At 39.5% G+C, this 18,483-nt stretch overlaps 2 protein-coding genes across 9 annotated transcripts; both read left to right on the top strand.

Moving 5' to 3' along the window:
* Positions 1-356: 356 nt before the first annotated feature.
* LOC148379301 (serine/threonine-protein kinase 38-like) lies at positions 357-6,446 on the top strand. The gene is made up of 13 exons (XM_088366294.1): positions 357-753; positions 1,738-1,877; positions 1,955-2,006; positions 2,083-2,205; positions 2,264-2,471; positions 2,533-2,687; positions 2,775-2,877; positions 2,958-3,019; positions 3,115-3,232; positions 3,295-3,418; positions 3,488-3,583; positions 3,655-3,746; positions 3,820-6,446. The coding sequence occupies exons 2-13, from the start codon at positions 1,744-1,746 to the stop codon at positions 3,942-3,944; spliced, it is 1,392 nt and encodes a 463-aa protein (XP_088222420.1). The 5' UTR covers positions 357-753; positions 1,738-1,743; the 3' UTR covers positions 3,945-6,446.
* A 794-nt stretch (positions 6,447-7,240) lies between these two features.
* On the top strand, positions 7,241-16,751 carry LOC148379300 (basic helix-loop-helix ARNT-like protein 1). 8 transcript variants are annotated; one of them, XM_088366446.1, is made up of 17 exons: positions 7,241-7,412; positions 10,351-10,462; positions 10,538-10,576; positions 10,777-10,815; positions 11,016-11,182; positions 11,240-11,322; positions 11,402-11,494; positions 11,582-11,699; positions 11,778-11,927; positions 12,764-12,998; positions 13,102-13,208; positions 14,001-14,151; positions 14,232-14,290; positions 14,368-14,482; positions 14,555-14,645; positions 14,723-14,801; positions 15,486-16,751. In XM_088366446.1, exons 3-17 carry the CDS (start codon positions 10,557-10,559, stop codon positions 15,641-15,643), a joined length of 1,665 nt encoding a protein of 554 aa, XP_088222572.1. In that variant the 5' UTR covers positions 7,241-7,412; positions 10,351-10,462; positions 10,538-10,556; the 3' UTR covers positions 15,644-16,751. The 8 variants fall into 8 exon arrangements, with proteins under 8 accessions (XP_088222572.1, XP_088222571.1, XP_088222569.1 ...); XM_088366445.1 differs by lacking the exon at positions 7,241-7,412 and adding an exon at positions 7,821-8,116 and having other exon boundaries at positions 11,025-11,182; positions 14,371-14,482; positions 14,561-14,645; XM_088366443.1 differs by lacking the exon at positions 7,241-7,412 and adding an exon at positions 7,821-8,116 and having other exon boundaries at positions 14,561-14,645.
* The last annotated feature ends 1,732 nt before the right edge of the window (positions 16,752-18,483 follow it).

Raw genomic sequence — 18,483 nt, 5'->3', positions numbered from 1 at the left:
ATTTTCACGTTTTCCATTTTAAAGTCAAGAACGTAAAACTCCAAAATGACCTTTTATTGTCCTCAATTGCTTTGTAAGTAGAAGGATGGAACTATATTTTCAATAAAAATGTCTAAATTAATTCATTGTTTTATGTAAAAATAATAATAATAGTAGTTAAACAAGAATATAATCATTGGAAACAGTGACTTCTTTCATTCGCGCAAACGAGTCTGATGAATCTGCGTCCAAATGAAGGGGCGGATCCCAGCTTTCTATTGGCTGGAGCGTTTTTCATCCTCCAAAATCCTCCCCGCGTGATTGGCCGTTTACATTTTCTCTCCCGCTGATTGGCGTGACTTGACGTCACTCCAAAGCTACGCCATTGCGTAACTGCAGCGACCGATGAGTCCGACGGTCCGAGGAAACCTAAGCTACCTTTTCCCAATTTTGCACCTTAAAGACAGATCAGCCGCCATATTCAGAAACCAGAGGGTGACAAATGAAGATATATATTTTTTAAAATATAATTGGATGTTTTCTTTCTTTCTTCGGCTGAGGAAATGAGCCATGTTTTGTTTTTGATATCAGCTGTGTTTACTGTGTATAGTGGCGTTCCCGTTAAGGGTGACAGTTAGCTTAATAATTGGAGCCTCCAGCCTTTTCTGCCTACATTTTAGGCAGAAAAGACGCTTTAACTCCATTTATTTTATTTTCTCCTGGTTCGTGGGGCTGGTGCCCAGACAATAATCGACTCTGGAGCAGGACACGGAGGTAGGTTGAGCCCATGTTATTTTAAAAAGCACTGGCTATTTTTACTCTGTTTGCTAATGGAACCTGTTAGTCTGGCGCAAACGGAATATAACAGGCATGAGATAACCCTTTAAATATTTATTTATCTTTGAAAATAAAAAAAGTCATCAATACCAGTAGCGAGCTATATAATATCTCTGTACGTGCGTGGTGGATTAAAATAATTTTATTATTTTACATAGGCATTTTTTTTTTCAATCCCTTGACGTGTTTTCCTTCCTTGCTTCCTTCAGAAATTTTACCAATGTAATATATTACTATAATAATATAATTAAACTAATATAATACTGTATACAGCCTTGTAATTAAAAAAAAGTTTACAGTTGATGATTTTATGTATTTGCAAATAAATGCAATAATGAGGATTTCTGCTCTATCCTGCTTTTTTCCCCTCCAACTGGTGTTTTTTTTTTTTTTTTTAACTCGTGTGAGTGCAGCTCATTCCTCTCCTTAGTGTCATGACTGGACTCTTTCATTCAGGGATGGAAAGTTTCCTGGCAGGTCTCTTTAAAGTCCTTTTAAGGGTGGAGTGTGTGCATGAGTCGGCCTCTTGTCTGCACTATGTATGGCATGGATACGTCACACCAAATGTTTTAAATATTTTTTTTGGGTCAGGTAAAGCAGCACAACTGCGTCCCATTAACCCCTCAACACAAACTTCCCCATTCAAGCGTCACTGATTTATTTTTTTTCCTTCCAAGCAAATCAGGAAGTGTCTTGTTTTTGGCCGATTGTTGTGGCCCCGTCTAGACCAAATACTGCCTCTTATCTCAGCCCCACAGAGGTATTTTTTTTTTAATCTCTATGATCTAATCAAGACCAATCATACTTTTCTACTGGCATCCTGGCAAAAAAGGTTTTGATGATGTATGCCCCCGCCCCGCTTCCTTCTTTACCACATTCTTGTAAAGACTGACATTTTTTCTTTCTGTGTTTTTGCCACAGGATAGCATGGCCATGACTGGAGGGACGGCAGCCGCCCTCTCCATGAGCAACCACACCCGTGAACGGGTGACCGTTGCCAAACTGACGTTGGAGAACTTCTACAGCACGCTGCTCACCCAGCACGAGGAGCGGGAGACGAGGCGAGATTAGTTTTTTTCTGCTTTAAATTAAAAACAATTTCCAGGCCCAAGTCTCACTATTTAATTTCTGTTGCTAGGCAGAAGAAGCTGGAGAAGGCCATGGATGACGAGGGCTTGCCAGATGAGGAGGTACAGCTGTGAAAAGATGCTTTAGATATTTTAGATGAAAAATAATATTTGCCATCGATATTTTCTGTGTTGGCAGAAAGTGATGCGGCGTTCTCAGCATGCTCGCAAGGAGACGGAATTTCTGAGGCTGAAGAGGACGCGGCTGGGTTTGGATGACTTTGAGTCGCTTAAGGTCATCGGGCGTGGTGCTTTTGGAGAGGTATGATGGAAAACATTTTTTTTTTTGTTTAGTCTGTTGATCGTGCTTCTCTGTCCAGGTACGTTTGGTGCAGAAAAAGGACACCGGACACATTTACGCCATGAAGATTTTACGAAAAGCAGACATGCTGGAGAAAGAGCAGGTGGCTCACATCCGGGCCGAGAGGGACATTCTCGTGGAGGCAGATGGTGCATGGGTGGTGAAGATGTTCTACAGCTTCCAAGACAAGAGGAACCTCTACCTCATCATGGAATTTCTTCCCGGAGGTGCGTCTTACGCTCACACCTTCAATGCACGGGAAATAAAACATTACCTACTGGTTGCTAGGCGACATGATGACGCTACTGATGAAGAAGGACACCCTGTCCGAAGAGGCCACCCAGTTCTACATCGCCGAGACGGTCCTGGCCATCGACTCCATCCACCAACTGGGCTTCATCCACCGAGATATCAAACCGGACAATCTGCTGCTCGACTCACGGGTGAGTTTCTGCTCATATCTGAGATCTGATGGCATGTCGTTCAACAAGTTTGCACTCATCTTTTTTTTTTTTTTTTTCTTCTAACAGGGACATGTGAAGTTATCTGATTTTGGCTTGTGTACCGGCCTGAAGAAAGCCCACCGGACAGAATTTTACAGAAACCTCACACACAACCCACCCAGTGACTTTTGTTAGTATCACACTTCTCATTTTGATATTTTGATTGAAGTGGAAGGTTTTGCAATTGATGTATTTTTCATGTTTCTGCAGCCTTCCAAAACATGAACTCCAAGCGGAAAGCAGAAACCTGGAAGAAGAACCGGAGACAGCTGGTAAATGTTTTCTGATGCTGTAGTGCCCCCTGTCGGTCATTTAATATAGCCAGAGGAAAAAAATGCTAAATGCTAACGTGTCTTGTAATTTTCAGGCTTATTCCACAGTGGGCACGCCGGACTACATCGCCCCCGAAGTCTTCATGCAGACGGGCTATAACAAGCTGTGTGACTGGTGGTCCCTGGGGGTCATCATGTATGAGATGCTAATAGGTAAAGCGTGTATATTTTGCATCCACGGGAAAAGACGTGTTTAAAAAAAAGGTTCTCTTCAGGCTATCCGCCATTTTGCTCGGAGACGCCGCAGGAGACCTACAGGAAAGTGATGAACTGGAAGGAGACTCTTGTGTTTCCACCTGAAGTCCCCATTTCGGAAAGAGCCAAGGACATGATACTGAGGTATATGATGTCTTTAAAATTTATTTTATAATCAGGAAATGCAATGTGATGGATTTTTTTGGGCTTCAGGTATTGCACCGATGCTGAAAACAGAGTTGGGGCAGGCAGCGTGGAGGAGATCAAAAGCCATCAGTTCTTTGAGCCTGTGGACTGGGAGCACATCAGGTACGTTTTGATTTCATTAATACACCCCCCCCTTTTTTTTTTTTTCTAAATATGAATACAATTCCCAACAGAGAGCGTCCCGCAGCTATTTCCATCGAAATAAAAAGCATCGACGACACGTCCAATTTTGACGAGTTCCCGGAATCGGATATCCTCCAGCCAGGTCTGAAACATTTCCCCATATTATTTTTCGAATAACTCTGCCGCTGCTTCAATGCTTCTATTTCTCCACCCAGCCAACACCACAGAACCAGACTTCAAGTCCAAGGATTGGGTGTTCCTCAACTATACTTACAAACGCTTCGAGGGCCTGACTCAACGAGGGACCATCCCCACATATATAAAGCCAGGGAAGGCTTGACAGCCTCTAACAGGGAGTATAAAAAAAAAAGACATTCACGGATGTAACAGGGTCGGGCTCTCGGACGCCCCCGCTGGTGCTGAAGGCCGAACCGCCCCTCAGTGTAACCGCCCTCGCCCCTCCCACCAAGTTCTTAAGCTCTGCTCTGCCGCCAAAAGTTAAGTTACCACGTTACCTCTGGTGGGTTTGCGTTGTATGCTACGCGCGAACCGGCGTGCCAATTACTGCTTAATAGTTTGAACACTGGTCGCTAGGAACAAGGTCGTATTCAAAACTAAGTACTCGCTACTGAACGTCAGCTGCCGTCGCACTGCGGAAGGTTTCAGCATGAGTTTTATGCTCGTCCATCCACGATAGTGCATTTCCTCAAATTGTGGACTTTGCTTCAGTAGACTCAACTATATTTAGGATTGGTAAAAAGGACTAGTAATGTACATTTATGCATCCAAAGGACATTTATTGATAATTAAAAAAATAATAAATCATCACTAATGATGAGCTTGGTTCAATTTACTCACAAAAATGCAAATGTAAAATTCATTGTTTACAAAAATGGCCTTTTCAAAGCGTGATCTAATATAAAAGTAGTACTTTGATGCAGTCTTGTGGCATTTTTGCACCAACAAAATGACAAACCTTCTATTTGACCAGGCAAACCGCTGTGCAATAGAAAAGTGGAGTTTTGTCGCCGCCTTGTGGCAGTCTTTAATTTTCATTATCCATAGATGACTAGTATTAACTCATTGACCCGGATAATTTCTCTTTTCAAGCCCACAATTTGAGGAAATAGGGTATTTCTCATTTGTGTTAAATATATCTCAGGAAACGTGTTTAAAAAAAAAAAAAAAAAAAAAACACTACTAATCCATCTGATATGTTAGTTCTGTAGTTAGTTGCCTCCGAATGTGTAAGGGTAAGTCTTTAGGTGTTACAGGGTAAATAAAAAAAGGCTTGAAGAAACAGCAGTAGCTTTAAGGAACCCGGGGTGTAATTCCATTATTTCATATTTTATTATCACCCAAAAAGCGGAACAACTCATGCTGGGATCTTCCTCGTGCTGATTTCGATGACACCCCCCCAATATAAAGTGTGTAATGTGTCACTTCGCTTTTACAGGCTTTATCTATCTCTATAATATTGCCGCCCACTTTGAATTCGAATCAGACGAGGTCCAATCAATTCACTTCCTTCTTCGAAGTGCCTTTGCATATAACTGGTCAATAATATTGTATCAATGTTATTAATCTTGTGGGGGCGGAAAAGTCGATGAAACTGTCTGGAAAGTAAAATAAGTCAATATAGATTTTAGGTCAGGCAAAACGAAGCAATAAAGTTGATGCAGCTGTTGCTTGAGGGAAATGACAGTATTTTTATGGCATTGATAAGAAATCATCCTCATAAAAAAATGTGTGTCAAAGCAAACAGTAGATGACAAAGATGCCTTGTGTGTGTTGCGTTCAATTAGAACACAGTGGAAATATCTTCATTTTTGACACTCCATATGCATCCTTGTTTTTTTTATATTAACCTTTGACTTCTGCTTCAAGTTGCACAGCTCGTACAAGAAGAAAAAAAAAAGCTACCAAAGATCATCACATGACCGTGAATCCAGATGTAGCTCACGCTTGATGCACTTAACCTCAAACTACCTTAACATAAATCACATCAACAATCCCACACACCTCCAGGGTGTTAAAAATCACTGTCTTGGGGAAAAAAAAAGTTGTTCCCATTTACACCACACGGTGGTGCTACTGCTGCAGAAAAAAATGGAGGACTTCGTCATTCTGTTGAAATGTTAGTGTAGTTTATGTATAAATTACAATTTGTATATTTTAGCGTTATTTATTATTTGTATGTGTCTGGATCAAATCTTAATCCTTGTATTTTACTCCCTTTGAATATAATTAGAATACTAAGTTACATATTTTTTAGGTCACTTATAAACACAAAGTTGATTCTTAAAGACTATTTTCATGGAGTAACACTGAAAAAATGACACTTGTGCAAATTAACTCATTACACAGCCATTGCTATCGAAACACTGGCAACAAAAATGAGTACACAGAGAGAAAAAAAAAATGGCCCCAAAGTGTCATTTGTGATTGAAAAGCAAGTGTGTTAATTTTTTTTGTCATTTGTTCAGTGTTGTTCCTTGAACGCTTACGATAAAAAAAATTATATGGGATATACAGGACAGTACTGTGAGATGAATTATTGTGATGAGTAAAAAAAAAAGGACCTAGAGGAGTACAAATGTTAATAAAACCTTGTTACTGTAGTGGGACCAAACTAGTCTCATTTTGTGTTAGGTGCTTATAAAAAGAAAAAAAAGTAACTATGAAAAGTCAGGACAGTGTTGTTGGGTTATATATGTGATGACGTGTTTGTATTCTATCTCTTGTAGCTCGGTGAAAAAGGTCACAGGGGAAATGCTAGTCATATATTCACATGGTAACTTTTTATGTCGACAACATGGCAAAATAAAAAACATTGAGTGCATCGAGTTTCTTTTTTAGTATAAATACGCTAATACATGCTAACAAGTATATTTTGACTACAAATATACTAAGATGTTAGTGTAACTATTCCATTTAAAGGGATTTTTGTTTTGTTTCACAAAAAACGTTGAACTCAGGATAAATAAGTGCTTGAATAAACTATCAATTTTTTTTATGCAAAACATTTTGGTGGTAATGTTATGTTTCATGTATTGTAGTAGAATCACACACACAGTACAAAATAATTTAATAAATACAAAAATAATTTTCACTTTGTACTAATAAAGTAAACTAATTATTAGACGCATAATTAGTGGATATAATTGAATATCAAGTTCGTCATAGCCTTGAACTGAATTTCAAATCTGACATTCTTCCATGGTGAGTAATAGCAAATCATTGTTTCATTGCATGTTTCCATTTTTCTTTTGCTGTTCATAAAATGACGTCGCGCAGTCGAAATAGCTCAACATGCATTCTAATCATCTACATTGCACGAAAATGACATGATGGTGATGATGATGTGTTTTCCACTGGCGAACGTGACGCCGTAGTACTTTCTCCAGACGCCCTTCCCTTTAAATGGGTTAACGAGTCAAAGTTATACAAGTTATATCATATATAGGTCAACACGTGCCCGACCGGCACGTGCAGCCGATGCTCTTATGTAAAGTCTCGTACAAAGGTCTCAAATTACGCGATGTAGGTGAGCCACCAAGATCCTCTAATGAAAAGATGACTAATCGCTTTGACTTTTTTTTCATATACAATTAAAATCTGATTTTTTTTTTTTGTCCCAGTGTGCTAATGATGAATGTAGTTTATCTTAAATCAAAAATAGGTATGTGATGATCATACTGGAGAATGCGTAATCCTCTATGAATATCTTACAGTGTAGGCCTAATAATAGGTTTAAACTTTTTTTTCAATTAACTTATTAAAGGACGGGAAGGATTTAGAGAACAAGGTTAGTTTGATATAAGATGGAAAATGAATGAAGGGAAAAAAATGCTTATGAATCAATGCACGATTTTTTTGACTGGAGAAAGGGCAGAGTGAGACCTCTTACTTCCGCGAGGCTGCTTTCGACGAAGATCTGCAGGCACGTAAACACAGCCGTGGCATATCAGGTCACGCCAAATAATTTGGAGAACTAAATCAACTTTAAATAAACTTAAATGATTATCAGTAATAAATCAATACGTAGGCTATTAAAAATTGCATTTATGGAACTCCTAAAAACGTAAGAGAATGTTCACTTGTGAAACAAAAAAGATTGGTATTAAAATTGTATGGATCAATGGCACGGCGGTGACGTCATCACAATGGGGCTGAATGAAAGCGGAAAAAAACGGGCGAAAATTGTCGCACGCTTCGTTTACGCGGCTGTCCTGTCCCTCACGTTTCTGTCCTTCTCGACCTCACCCCACACCCACTCCGCCTCCTTTGTCAGAAAAAAAAATCCACACGCACACACGCAAGAAAGAGTGGGAGGGGAAGACAAAAATGAAGTCAATTATACAAGTCGCCGGCTTTTCGCGGCTCCCTCCTCTCTCGCTCGGCTCCTCCACATGCGCCGCGGTGCACCGTAAAGCCTTCACCCGGACATCGGCTCCTATTTCTCGGCCATGTCGGACGGAGGCTCCGGGGGGACCGCGGACCGCTTGGCAGGTAAGGGGCACCTATGAATTTACAAATACATTAGCTTGGCGTGATTTATCACTCATGATATAGTTTTTAAACACTTTGGCATAGTTTTAATTGACAAAGTGTCAAGATTTAAGACGTTCATGTAAATAAATTTAATTATTTTGGGCAGCAGGGAACTTTAGTAACGTCATAGCCTACATTTCTTGTAATTAATATGTTAATTTTAGTTGGACTCCGTCTGCGTCAAATAAAAATAAAACGAGAACAAAAACGCCGGTAAGATTTCCCATTCAGTATTTCGTACTACAAGCTTGTCTTTGTGCTGCGTTCCAGAGCACTCGGACGTCTGAAATTAACTTCAGTAAACTGCATCACTCGTTTCCCCCAGCGTCATAAAGAGAAAAAATGTAAAGAGTTAAATTATATATCTGCTTTCCTTAATTTTAAACGACAACAATGCATTCTTTGAAAGTTGTAAAACGGAATTTTCCGACTTCCTAGCAGTCCCGGAACGCATCATACAGTTGGGAGGGAGGGAGGATGGCCTTGCTTGTCCGACATACCTCACGTCGGCACGTGATTGTAACCATGACGACATAACGTCCTTAATAGATGACTACATATGATATATTTGCCTTTGGGGGATCTTTTAATGTCTATCGTGCTTACTTGTCGAATTTATTTGTTTTTACTTTGATTTAACTGTCCGCGAGGAGCTTAAACATGTCACGTGCGGGCACGAGAAAAAGTGGGTCAGTAGATCAGTGGAGCGGCACTTCCTCGTTTTCACCAACAGAGGTCGACAAAATTGAGAAACGATATTAAATGTGTCATTATTTTCTTGTCTAACTCAATAAATACTCATATTTTGAGAATATATTTTATTATCTCTACGTTGTTAAATGTTAAAATATGTGAAACAAAAGCGAATTACTTTTTAAATATTTTGCTGAGGTTTTTTGGCCTTGTTTTTCCTGTGTTCAAAAGGCTGAAGTGTACTCTTAGTCACTTTTGTGACCTCCGAGCACAAGTGATTTAAAAATAAAAAATAAAAGTAAGTTTTTGCGTGACTTTTTGAACGTAGGAGAGCTTTGGAGAGTCGTTGTGTTATCTAGAAATAACCTAGAACATGCTGTACTTTGTGTCGAGGCTTAAAGCTGCATCTAGTAAAAGGACACGCACACACCAGTGGGTCCCTTAATAACAGCTGGGAGGGCAGTAAAAACATGTTGAAATTATTTTATAATGCCCTTTTAATGATAACAGGAAGCAAAATATTTATGTTGCCAAAAATGGGTGCATTTTATCTGGATGAAAAAAAGTTCTGTGAAAGCGTTTTATTTGATTCCCAGTCCCAAATACCTCATAGTTATTCATGTGAGATGCACTAATCCATAAGATAAAGCTCATATCATGCATGCTCCTTTGTGTTTTGCTTTGTTTATTCGGGTCCCCTCTCTCGTGTCGCATTCGCTGCATGACTCACAACATGGCAGCTCGTCCCGATGGCACGTTTGCACCTGGCCCGCGTTCGAGGCAAACGATGACGCAGAGCAGGGCCCGAGAAAACGATGTGAGCGAGTGTCGTGGGCGGAAGAGAGTGAGCCAGCCAGCTCCCACGTTCCCCGTTTTGCGTCACTGATGACCCAAAAAAATCCCCAGAAGGGATGAATGAAAATTATGTCAATAGTTATAGTGAAAATGAAAATAATCGGTGCTATATTGGTTGAAGGGTTGGTGCAAAATGAAGTGGAAAAAAAAACTAAATGTGGGTCAGTGAAGGTCGACGTTTCCGTCACTTATCAAGACTTTTCTAAAAAAAAATTGAGTCGGGCCGAGCAAAGTAGGTCAGTATTACAACCTTAAATAAGATTTAGGAAAAATGATAGCCCCAAATCCAATTTATCTTCACGTGCCTTCAAGATTGACACATAGTTGAGACTAGCAAGATTTTTATAGTAATTACTATTTTACCAGCACTGCAGTGATTCTGTTGTACATGTGCTCCCTCTAGTGGCAGACAAATGAATCACTGCCCAAGTATAGTTCAGTTGTATTTAACTGAACTGTACTTAGGTTCAATACATTTGCATTTAACATAAATGTAATCCTGCTCATGCTCCTTCAATTATGGGTCCAAATAAATTTGTATTGGTGCTTCTTTGCCAATTCGTTTTTATTTTTGTCGCTTCCATTCGCTAATAATAGAAGCGGGAGGCTGACTCAAGGTTTGTGCGTACGTGTGTGTTTGCTAGGTCGCAACGCGGAGGAGGAAGGGCCGAGCCAAGCTAACACTTTGCCGCCTGCCGGCGAGTTGCCAAGGAAGCGCAAGGGTGATGTGGAGGACACATTGGACGCCCTTGTCCAGTAAGACGAGCACACAAAAACTGTAATTGATTCCTAAGACGGGTCAATATCCTAAAATGTCGTGTGATCTAACAGCCAGAGTCTTGACTTCCAAATGGATGAAGACCCTGACAGGTACACAGATTTATTTATTTTATAATTTAATTCTGGAGTGACTCATGGACACACTTATTGTGATATTATAAATAAATATTGTAAAATAAATATATTATATATATATTGTATTATATTATAAATTATTATAAAATAAATATAATATTATTTTGTGTTCTCTTTTATAAATATTATATATTGTTTTGTGTTCTCTTTTATAGATCAGAAGATGATCAGCAAGCCAAAATGAAATGCTTCAGGTATTTTGTAACCACAGGCTCATATTATATTTTATATTAAAATAATGTCCACCCCCCCTAAATTTGTAATGCTGTAATTCCCTTTCGCTACCACCAGACGGCGACAAAGTACTGCTAGTCTCAATGAATCTCCTTAACTCACTTCAACAATTTCTTGGCACAGAGTTGCCACCAGAGGGCGAACAATATTCATTGTGTAGTCATTCTAGGCAACCTCACCGTCAAATTGAGAAGCGGCGGCGAGACAAAATGAACAACCTCATCGACGAGTTAGCCGCCATGATCCCCGCCTGTCAGCCCATGCCAAGGAAACTCGACAAGCTGACCGTGTTGCGCAAGGCCGTGCAGCACTTAAAAGCCCTTAAAGGTACGGCACGCCACAAAGCTATTCTGGGAATTTAAATTGACTCTCATTTCGTTCCAGCTGGGTCGAGCAGCGCCTTCGCCGCTGCCGCCCGCAAGCCTTCCATCATCCCTCATGACGACCTCAGACACCTTTTACTTTGGGTGCGTGCCTCAATTCAGTGATTTTTCAACTATAAAAAAAAAATAAAAATCTCAATGCTGCTTTATACACCCGTTGCAGGTTGCAGACGGTTTCCTGTTAGTTGTGAGTTGCGACCGAGGGAAAATTTTGTTTATTTCCGAATCCGTCTCCAAGATCCTCAGCTTCAGCAGGGTGTGTGCATGAATCTAAATATCTCCACTCTCCATCACATGCTTCATTTTTTTTCAATCAAAACAGCAATATTGAATATATTTGCAGGTTGAGCTGACAGGCCAAAGTCTTTTCGACCTCATCCACCCCAAAGACATCAGCAAGGTGAAGGAGCAGCTGTCGTCGTCCGACTTGAACCCTCACCAACGTCTCATCGACGCTGCCAGTGAGTTTGTCGTCATGACGACCAGCCGACTCCCCTCTGTCAGCAGCTGTATGGAATTTTTTTTTTATTCCGGTTCAGCCGGAGTCCCAGTCCATGCGGACGCGCCCGTCACGGCGTCTCACTTGTCCACCGGAGCCAGGCGTTCTTTCTTCTGCCGTATGAAGCACAATCGAGTGGAGGCAAAGCACAAGGACAAGCGCTTACTGCCCACTGCTTCCATTAAGAAAGGTTTGTCAAGATAATAGCCTCTCTCGGCATAGATTTTATTCTCAATAATGTATTCTGACATGTCGATTATCCATTATTTCTGCACAGCATACGTAATCACCATTTATAAAATGATTGTATAAAGATCATAATTAGCCAGATGGGCCAATGCAAATGGTCGAAATATGATTCTGATGAATATGAACGAGGACCTCATAGATTTTTCTCTGAATGAATCACACTTGTTTGCTTTGCCAAGTCAAGGTAAAGTTCCCAAACAAAATATTAGCCCACACGAGTGATTAATGGAAAGAAAGCAGGCAAGGACATGAATGGAGGCTCACCATGAATGATGTTTCCCTTTTCCTAACAATGTTGATTAAACAAAGAGGAAGGAACATTGAAGTAGGTCAATGTTATAGCATTGTATAACCACAAAGTAAATGAAGCAGAAGGCGGTTCGGACAAAGTACTGCCTTATAGTTAATTGTGCACAGAGAACAGGAAGCAGCGACCTCTGCGGGGGAATATTGGAACTGCAGCTACTAAAGTTATGCGCCATCTATTTGAAACTACCTAAATTAAATGGAATTTTTATTTTGAACACTTAAATACATACAATCAATTATAATTATTTTCATATTCATAATAATAATTAAAAATAAATAAAATAAATAATATAATTATATAATATATTTATATTTATTTATGTATATATAATATTTATTATATTTATATATAATAAAATTATTTTCATAATAATAATAATTGAAAATAAATAAATAATAATAATAATACAAAGTATTCAGAAGACCATTTAGTATGTAGTCAAAATGGACACACTTGTGCGTCTCTAGACTCGAGCCGATACTGTACCCTCCACTGCACGGGATACATGCGCAGCTGGCCCAGAAGCGACCAGGACTCGGAAGGCGACACCGAGAAGGACGCCTCGGGCCTCAGCTGCCTGGTGACCATGTGCCGCGTGCAGGGCCACGTGTCCCGCCAACCCCACAAAGACGTCAAAGTCAAGCCCACCGAGTTCGTCACTCGCTGTGCCATCGACGGGAAGTTCACTTTTGTAGAGCAACAGTGAGTCCCGCCTCTATTCTCAAATCCCCCATGATTTGATGGCTTAGTTATTTAAAGCCTCCTTTTTTTTTTTTTTTTTTTTTTTTTATCTATACACTCATAGAGCGACAACTGTCATTGGTTACCTCCCCCAAGAAATTTTGGGCACGTCTTGTTACGAGTACTTCCACCAGGATGACCTGCAGCACCTGGCAGAAAAACACAGGCAAGGTGATGGAGCAAAGGTGTCTTGCATTTGAATTCTGGGCATTCAAAAGCATCAGGCAAAAGGTTTCTAATAAACTATTTGATCAAATTAACCCAAAATTTTCCAACCACTGAGTGGGCTAATTCAAATTTCATCCAGTTTTAAGTTAAATGCTAGTTGAAGTTCCAGTTTGGACATATAGGAGGCAGGCTATTTTTTTTTACACTTTTCCTGATTCATCAGTTCCAACACTGGGCCAGCTTCCATTTCCAAGATGGCCGTGCCCATGAAACCAGACTCAGAGATTGATAGAAGACCCAGAAAGTAAGTAGTACAAGTGAATGTTATTGATAGTCTTCCATTAATTATTGATGGGATTTTAGACTATTAAATTTAATGTTTTGTATTATTAAATACTGAGCTCACATTTTTTGTCCAAAATAAAAACAATTGTCATATATCTCACCAAAAAATTAAATCCTCAACTAAGCAAAATGCCAGAAATTGAGTTAGCCCACTCTAGCATGTGCATTACAATTGCTAGCTTGAGTTTGCCTCCCGCGTATTTCACACCCTTTTTCTTTTTTTTAAATTCCAAAATTCACTTTTGGCCGTTTATTGCTCAGGATAAACAGTCAAGCCCAAATACAACATTAGAACACTTGCAAGGAGCTGCTATTGACCACAGCTCACACCCAGATACTCACACGCTTACTAGGCCACACCCCATATAAGATTATTTTACGCTCAGCGGTCATTGCTTCAACCTTATATTTTTTTTGCACATTTCTTGACACTCTCCTTTGTCACTACAGTTCTCCGCAGCAAAGAGAAGCTGGAGACAATGTGCTACAAGTTCAAAACAAAATATGGTCACTACGTTTCACTCCAAAGTCAGTGGTTCAGTTTTACAAACCCATGGACCAAAGAGGTCGAGTTCGTCGTGTCGTTAAACCGCGTTGTCCCGTAAGTATCCACGTCTCATTTTTATTGCCACACTTTTATTGCCTTCATATACCACTGCTTGTATTACTTCTTTTCACCAGCAGAGGGCCCAGTCACGCAAAAGATGACGAGGCAGAAGGCAGCTCCAAAGCTCCTCACGGTACCAAAATCATCTCGTTCTCGACACTATATGTTTTCTTTTTTATTTATTTATTTTTAAATATTTTTTTTTTCCAGCAGAAGAATCAAAACAGTTACACATTATTCCAGGCCTCACAAGTGGTGTGGGCAAAATGATCTACGCGGGCAGTATCGGTACACAAATTGCCAATGAACTCATCGATTCCTACAGGTAATTCCTGCTCAAATTAGATTGATTAAATTTTCCGGTAAATCTGTGAGCATGTGCAGAATGTTTATTTAGTTTCAGGGCCAACTCATCCCCATCAAGCGGAGTGTCCAGCCCATTTGGTGCAGCCCAGAGTGTATCAGAATCCCCTCAAGCAAGCGGAAGTGTGAGTGATTTACTCTAAACATGCCGGCCAGATATTCATACTTATTCCTAATATTCTGCTTAAATATTATTTTGCAGCTGTCAAGCCGAGAGGAGGATGCAGGAAGTTCTTCCGAGTTGAAGATTGAGGCGGTTCCCAGTGTTTCGGGAAGTGCAGGTACTGTGTCATCCTATTAGAAGAGGAAGAAATTCTGGAAAAAGTGATGAGGAATCTAGGACAAGAGCAATCAGAATAAATATGACAAAAAAATATAATTATTATTATAATGATCATTCGTAGATGCTATCTGCACAGATGAAACCAATTGGACAAAATGCTTACCTCCCTATCGTGGAAAAAAAAATCAAAATATATAAAATCATTAAATAAAAATGGAACATATTTTTAAAAATCACTAATTTTATAAAAGGTTTACAAATTTAAAAAATATATCGAAATGTCAAAAGTATAGAAAATAGACAATATTTCTCTGAATATTTTTAAGAAATATAGAAAAAATAAAATTGATTTAAATATTTTAAATATATATATTAACTGCAAACATCACTAATTAATTTTATAAAACATGTACAAATTTAAAAAATATATAGAAATGTCAAAAGTATAGAAAATAGACAATATTTCTCTGAATATTTTTAAGAAATACAGAAAAAATTCAATGGATTTAAATATTTTAAATATATATATTAACTGCAAATATAAATTAAATACTGTGAAAAATGCTTAAGAAATAAAACACCTTTTATGATCATCTTGAAAAGATCATCCAACAGTTGTCCTTAGTGTCCAGACAGGGAACATTAAGCCCGACTTGTAGCTGTGTATTTTTACGTGTCCCAGGCGAGCCGTCCCAGCAGGACTTGGACAGCATGCTGGTGCCGGGCCTGAGCAGCTTTAGCAACGACGAAGCGGCCATGGCCGTCATCATGAGCTTACTGGAGACGGACGTAAACATGGGGCAGTCGGGGGACTTTGATGACTTACACTGGCCCTTCTGAGACACACGTCACAAAAAAAAAAAAAAAAAACACGTAGGCTCGTGAAACAGCACTTGAAGTGGTCGGGTCTTCCGGTGGGATCGAAAGACTTTTATTTTTCCCCGCCCTGGCTTGACTATGGGGAAAAAAATCTGACAGACCTGCAGTGCTGCTAAACATTTGTTTTTTTTAATAGCCCATCACCAATTGTATTTTTATTTTTTTTACATTGGAGTCATTCAAGACTCTTTGCAGTATGCAAAAATGGACATGATACCTCAGGCCTTAATTTACAACCCACTTAACATTACTACTGCTTTCCACACATTCAAGCAAATTTCAAACCGTCAAGAAATTAAAACAAAAAAAATGTCGGGTTGCAGCAGCAGCAGCAATTTAATTTTAAAAATCAACTGTTCTATTTAATGTATAGAATGTTGGAAGAATATTTCAACTTCAAATGGGGCCATAACTTTAAAAAAAATATCTTAACGTACGGACGGGAAAAGACTTGAAAGTATTTAGTATGCCGATGTTTACTGAGATTTTTGAAAGGCACGTTAGCAACTTCTCTGTTGTCTGGATGCTACTTTCAATTTATTTAATAGCGTCGCTTTGTTTGTATGTTGCTGAATGTCCCGATACCGCAAAAAGCCTTTTGTGAATGAAAACAAATTTGCTACTGAGAATATGCAACGTTAAGTATTTTTGAGGTCACATAAAACCACTGCGTTGAAAAGTCCATTCGATTCTACCCGAACTCCTTTGCTAGACTAAAAATAATTTTAGAGGATTAAAAAGAAAAACAGCAGGGAGATTTTTATTTTTTTTGTAAAATCTTCTTTCTTCCTCCATCCAGCTCTTGCAAACTTCACGGGTTATCACTGGCTCCTTGAATCTTGAAAAAAACATAATGTGATTGTGTTGCCTTGTGTTTTTTGAATGTGTAGAATCAACAATGCGATGTGGCTTTGGAAAACCGCTTTGAAAAAAAAAAAATGTCGGTTTCGAACCCGTTATCAGAAGAAAGCGTGTCTTGTCTGTTTGTACGTGCGAATCGTTGTTGATGTTTCTGCTGTAAGGAGTTAAAAGTTCAATTTGGAAGTAAAGTACTTTTTTTTTGTAGGAATTGAGTTCCATTTTGTTCTGAGTAAAATTAAAAAAACAAAAAAAATCAGTCGACATAGTAAGACAGATGTTCTGCACTTAAGCTAGCAAAGCTAACACACCAGACATTTTTTTTTTAAATGAGGAAAACTTTATTGATTTCATGGAGCTTTCTAAGTCATCAAAACTGGATCCCATATATAATGTGTATTTTTTTTCTTCTTGAATCTCTGCCACATATTCAACTACCGTATTTTCCGCACTATAAGGCACACCGGATTATAAGGCGCACCTCAATGAATGGCCCATTTTAAAATTTTGTCCATATATATATATATATATATAAGGCGCACCGGATTATAAGGCGCACTGTCGGCTTTTGAGAAAATTGGAGGTTTTTAGGTGCGCCTTATAGTGCGGAAAATACGGTATTCCCGGAATGTAAACCCAAAAGCTGCTCATGATAAAATTCTCTGTGCACTGCTAGTTTTCGCCATCCCACAAAAGATTTGTTTGTACTTGGCGAGGTAAAACGAAGGCCCAATGAGCACGCCGTACTTCGGAAACAACTGACACAACTGAAAAGTGTAGCACAGCATTTGGTTAAATTCCAGGGGACCGTAGGTGGTCAAAAAAAGACACGGGATCATGACGCAAACGGGCGTGTAGGTAATCACCGCGGGGATCACCACATTTAGCACGTTCCCCACCGCTTGTCTCTTGAGGGGTGAGATGGTTTTGTTGCCACTTGTGCATGCCGGGCTTTGTTGACGAAGTGACAGGACCACACCCATGAGGCTGGCAAACATGATGAAGAACAGGCAGCAAACGACAATGCACACCGGCGGTAGCATGACGGACAAGTCGTTGATAATACCTGCGAAAAAATTGAGTGTATCGAAACTAGAAAATCAAAATCTGAACGTCCTCAATTTTGTAAATATTTGGAGAAATGTGAGATGGTGCGGAGTAACAATTCTGTTAGTAAATACTCCACACCAGAAGGGGGTGCTGTTTCCCACCATTACTGATGGAGCTAAAGGTGTGTGGCAATGACCAGGATTAATTACAATTATTTTACTTAGATACTCAAACTTACCTGAAGCCAGGCAGAACAACCATGTGATAATCCACACCACACTGGAGACCCCTATGTAGTACTCCCTCTTTCGCATTTTTAGGTACAGCACAGGTTGGACCACAGCCAGGTAGCGCTCGATACACATGCAGGTCAACAGCAAGGGGCAACCGATCAAAACGAACATCTCGAATATGTTTCCTGTCACGTTGATGGAATTGTTGTAGGTAAACTCCAAATCTGGAAGCAGTTAGTAGAGTTAGCGCAGTTAGCACCAATCCAAGTTGGCGGGTTAATGAATATCAGGTATCTTCAATTAATGCCTTTCAAAAATGTTCAATGGAGCTCACCTGTCGTATTTGTCCTAAATGAATAGGGATCATAAGCACAGGTGAATGGAACAAAAATGATGTACATGAAATCCATCAGAACAAGGTTCATACCAAGGACCTAGGAACCAAAGATTTAGTGTAACGTTAGAATCAAAACAAACCAAAAAGCAGTTAACTGACCTTTGAGGCAGAGTTGGACTTCATCTTGCGGATAAGTAACCAAAGCGTGGCACCGTTGCCCATTCCACCTACGACTATCAGGTAAATATTAGTGAACCACCAAAATTGGTTCCAGCCTTTACTTTGACAGTACGCGTCAATTTCATCAAGATTACTTTTTGGGT

This window comes from Syngnathus floridae, chromosome 22 (assembly GCF_059516105.1).
Source record: "Syngnathus floridae isolate MCC-2025c chromosome 22, RoL_Sflo_1.0, whole genome shotgun sequence".
In the NCBI taxonomy this organism is placed as follows: domain Eukaryota; kingdom Metazoa; phylum Chordata; class Actinopteri; order Syngnathiformes; family Syngnathidae; genus Syngnathus; species Syngnathus floridae.
This window is presented reverse-complemented; position numbering and strand designations above follow the sequence as displayed.

Excerpts from the sequence above, each read along its gene's own strand:
- LOC148379301 (XM_088366294.1), top strand. The coding sequence starts at position 1,744 with ATGGCCATGACTGGAGGGACGGCAGCCGCCCTCTCCATGAGCAACCAC. Across the intron at positions 1,878-1,954 it reads CACGAGGAGCGGGAGACGAG|GCAGAAGAAGCTGGAGAAGG; the intron begins GCGAGATTAGTT and ends TTCTGTTGCTAG. Across the intron at positions 3,584-3,654 it reads GTGGACTGGGAGCACATCAG|AGAGCGTCCCGCAGCTATTT; the intron begins GTACGTTTTGAT and ends AATTCCCAACAG.
- LOC148379300 (XM_088366439.1), top strand. The coding sequence starts at position 8,074 with ATGTCGGACGGAGGCTCCGGGGGGACCGCGGACCGCTTGGCAG. Across the intron at positions 11,183-11,239 it reads GCACTTAAAAGCCCTTAAAG|CTGGGTCGAGCAGCGCCTTC; the intron begins GTACGGCACGCC and ends ATTTCGTTCCAG. Across the intron at positions 14,291-14,367 it reads CAGCTCCAAAGCTCCTCACG|CAGAAGAATCAAAACAGTTA; the intron begins GTACCAAAATCA and ends TTTTTTTTCCAG.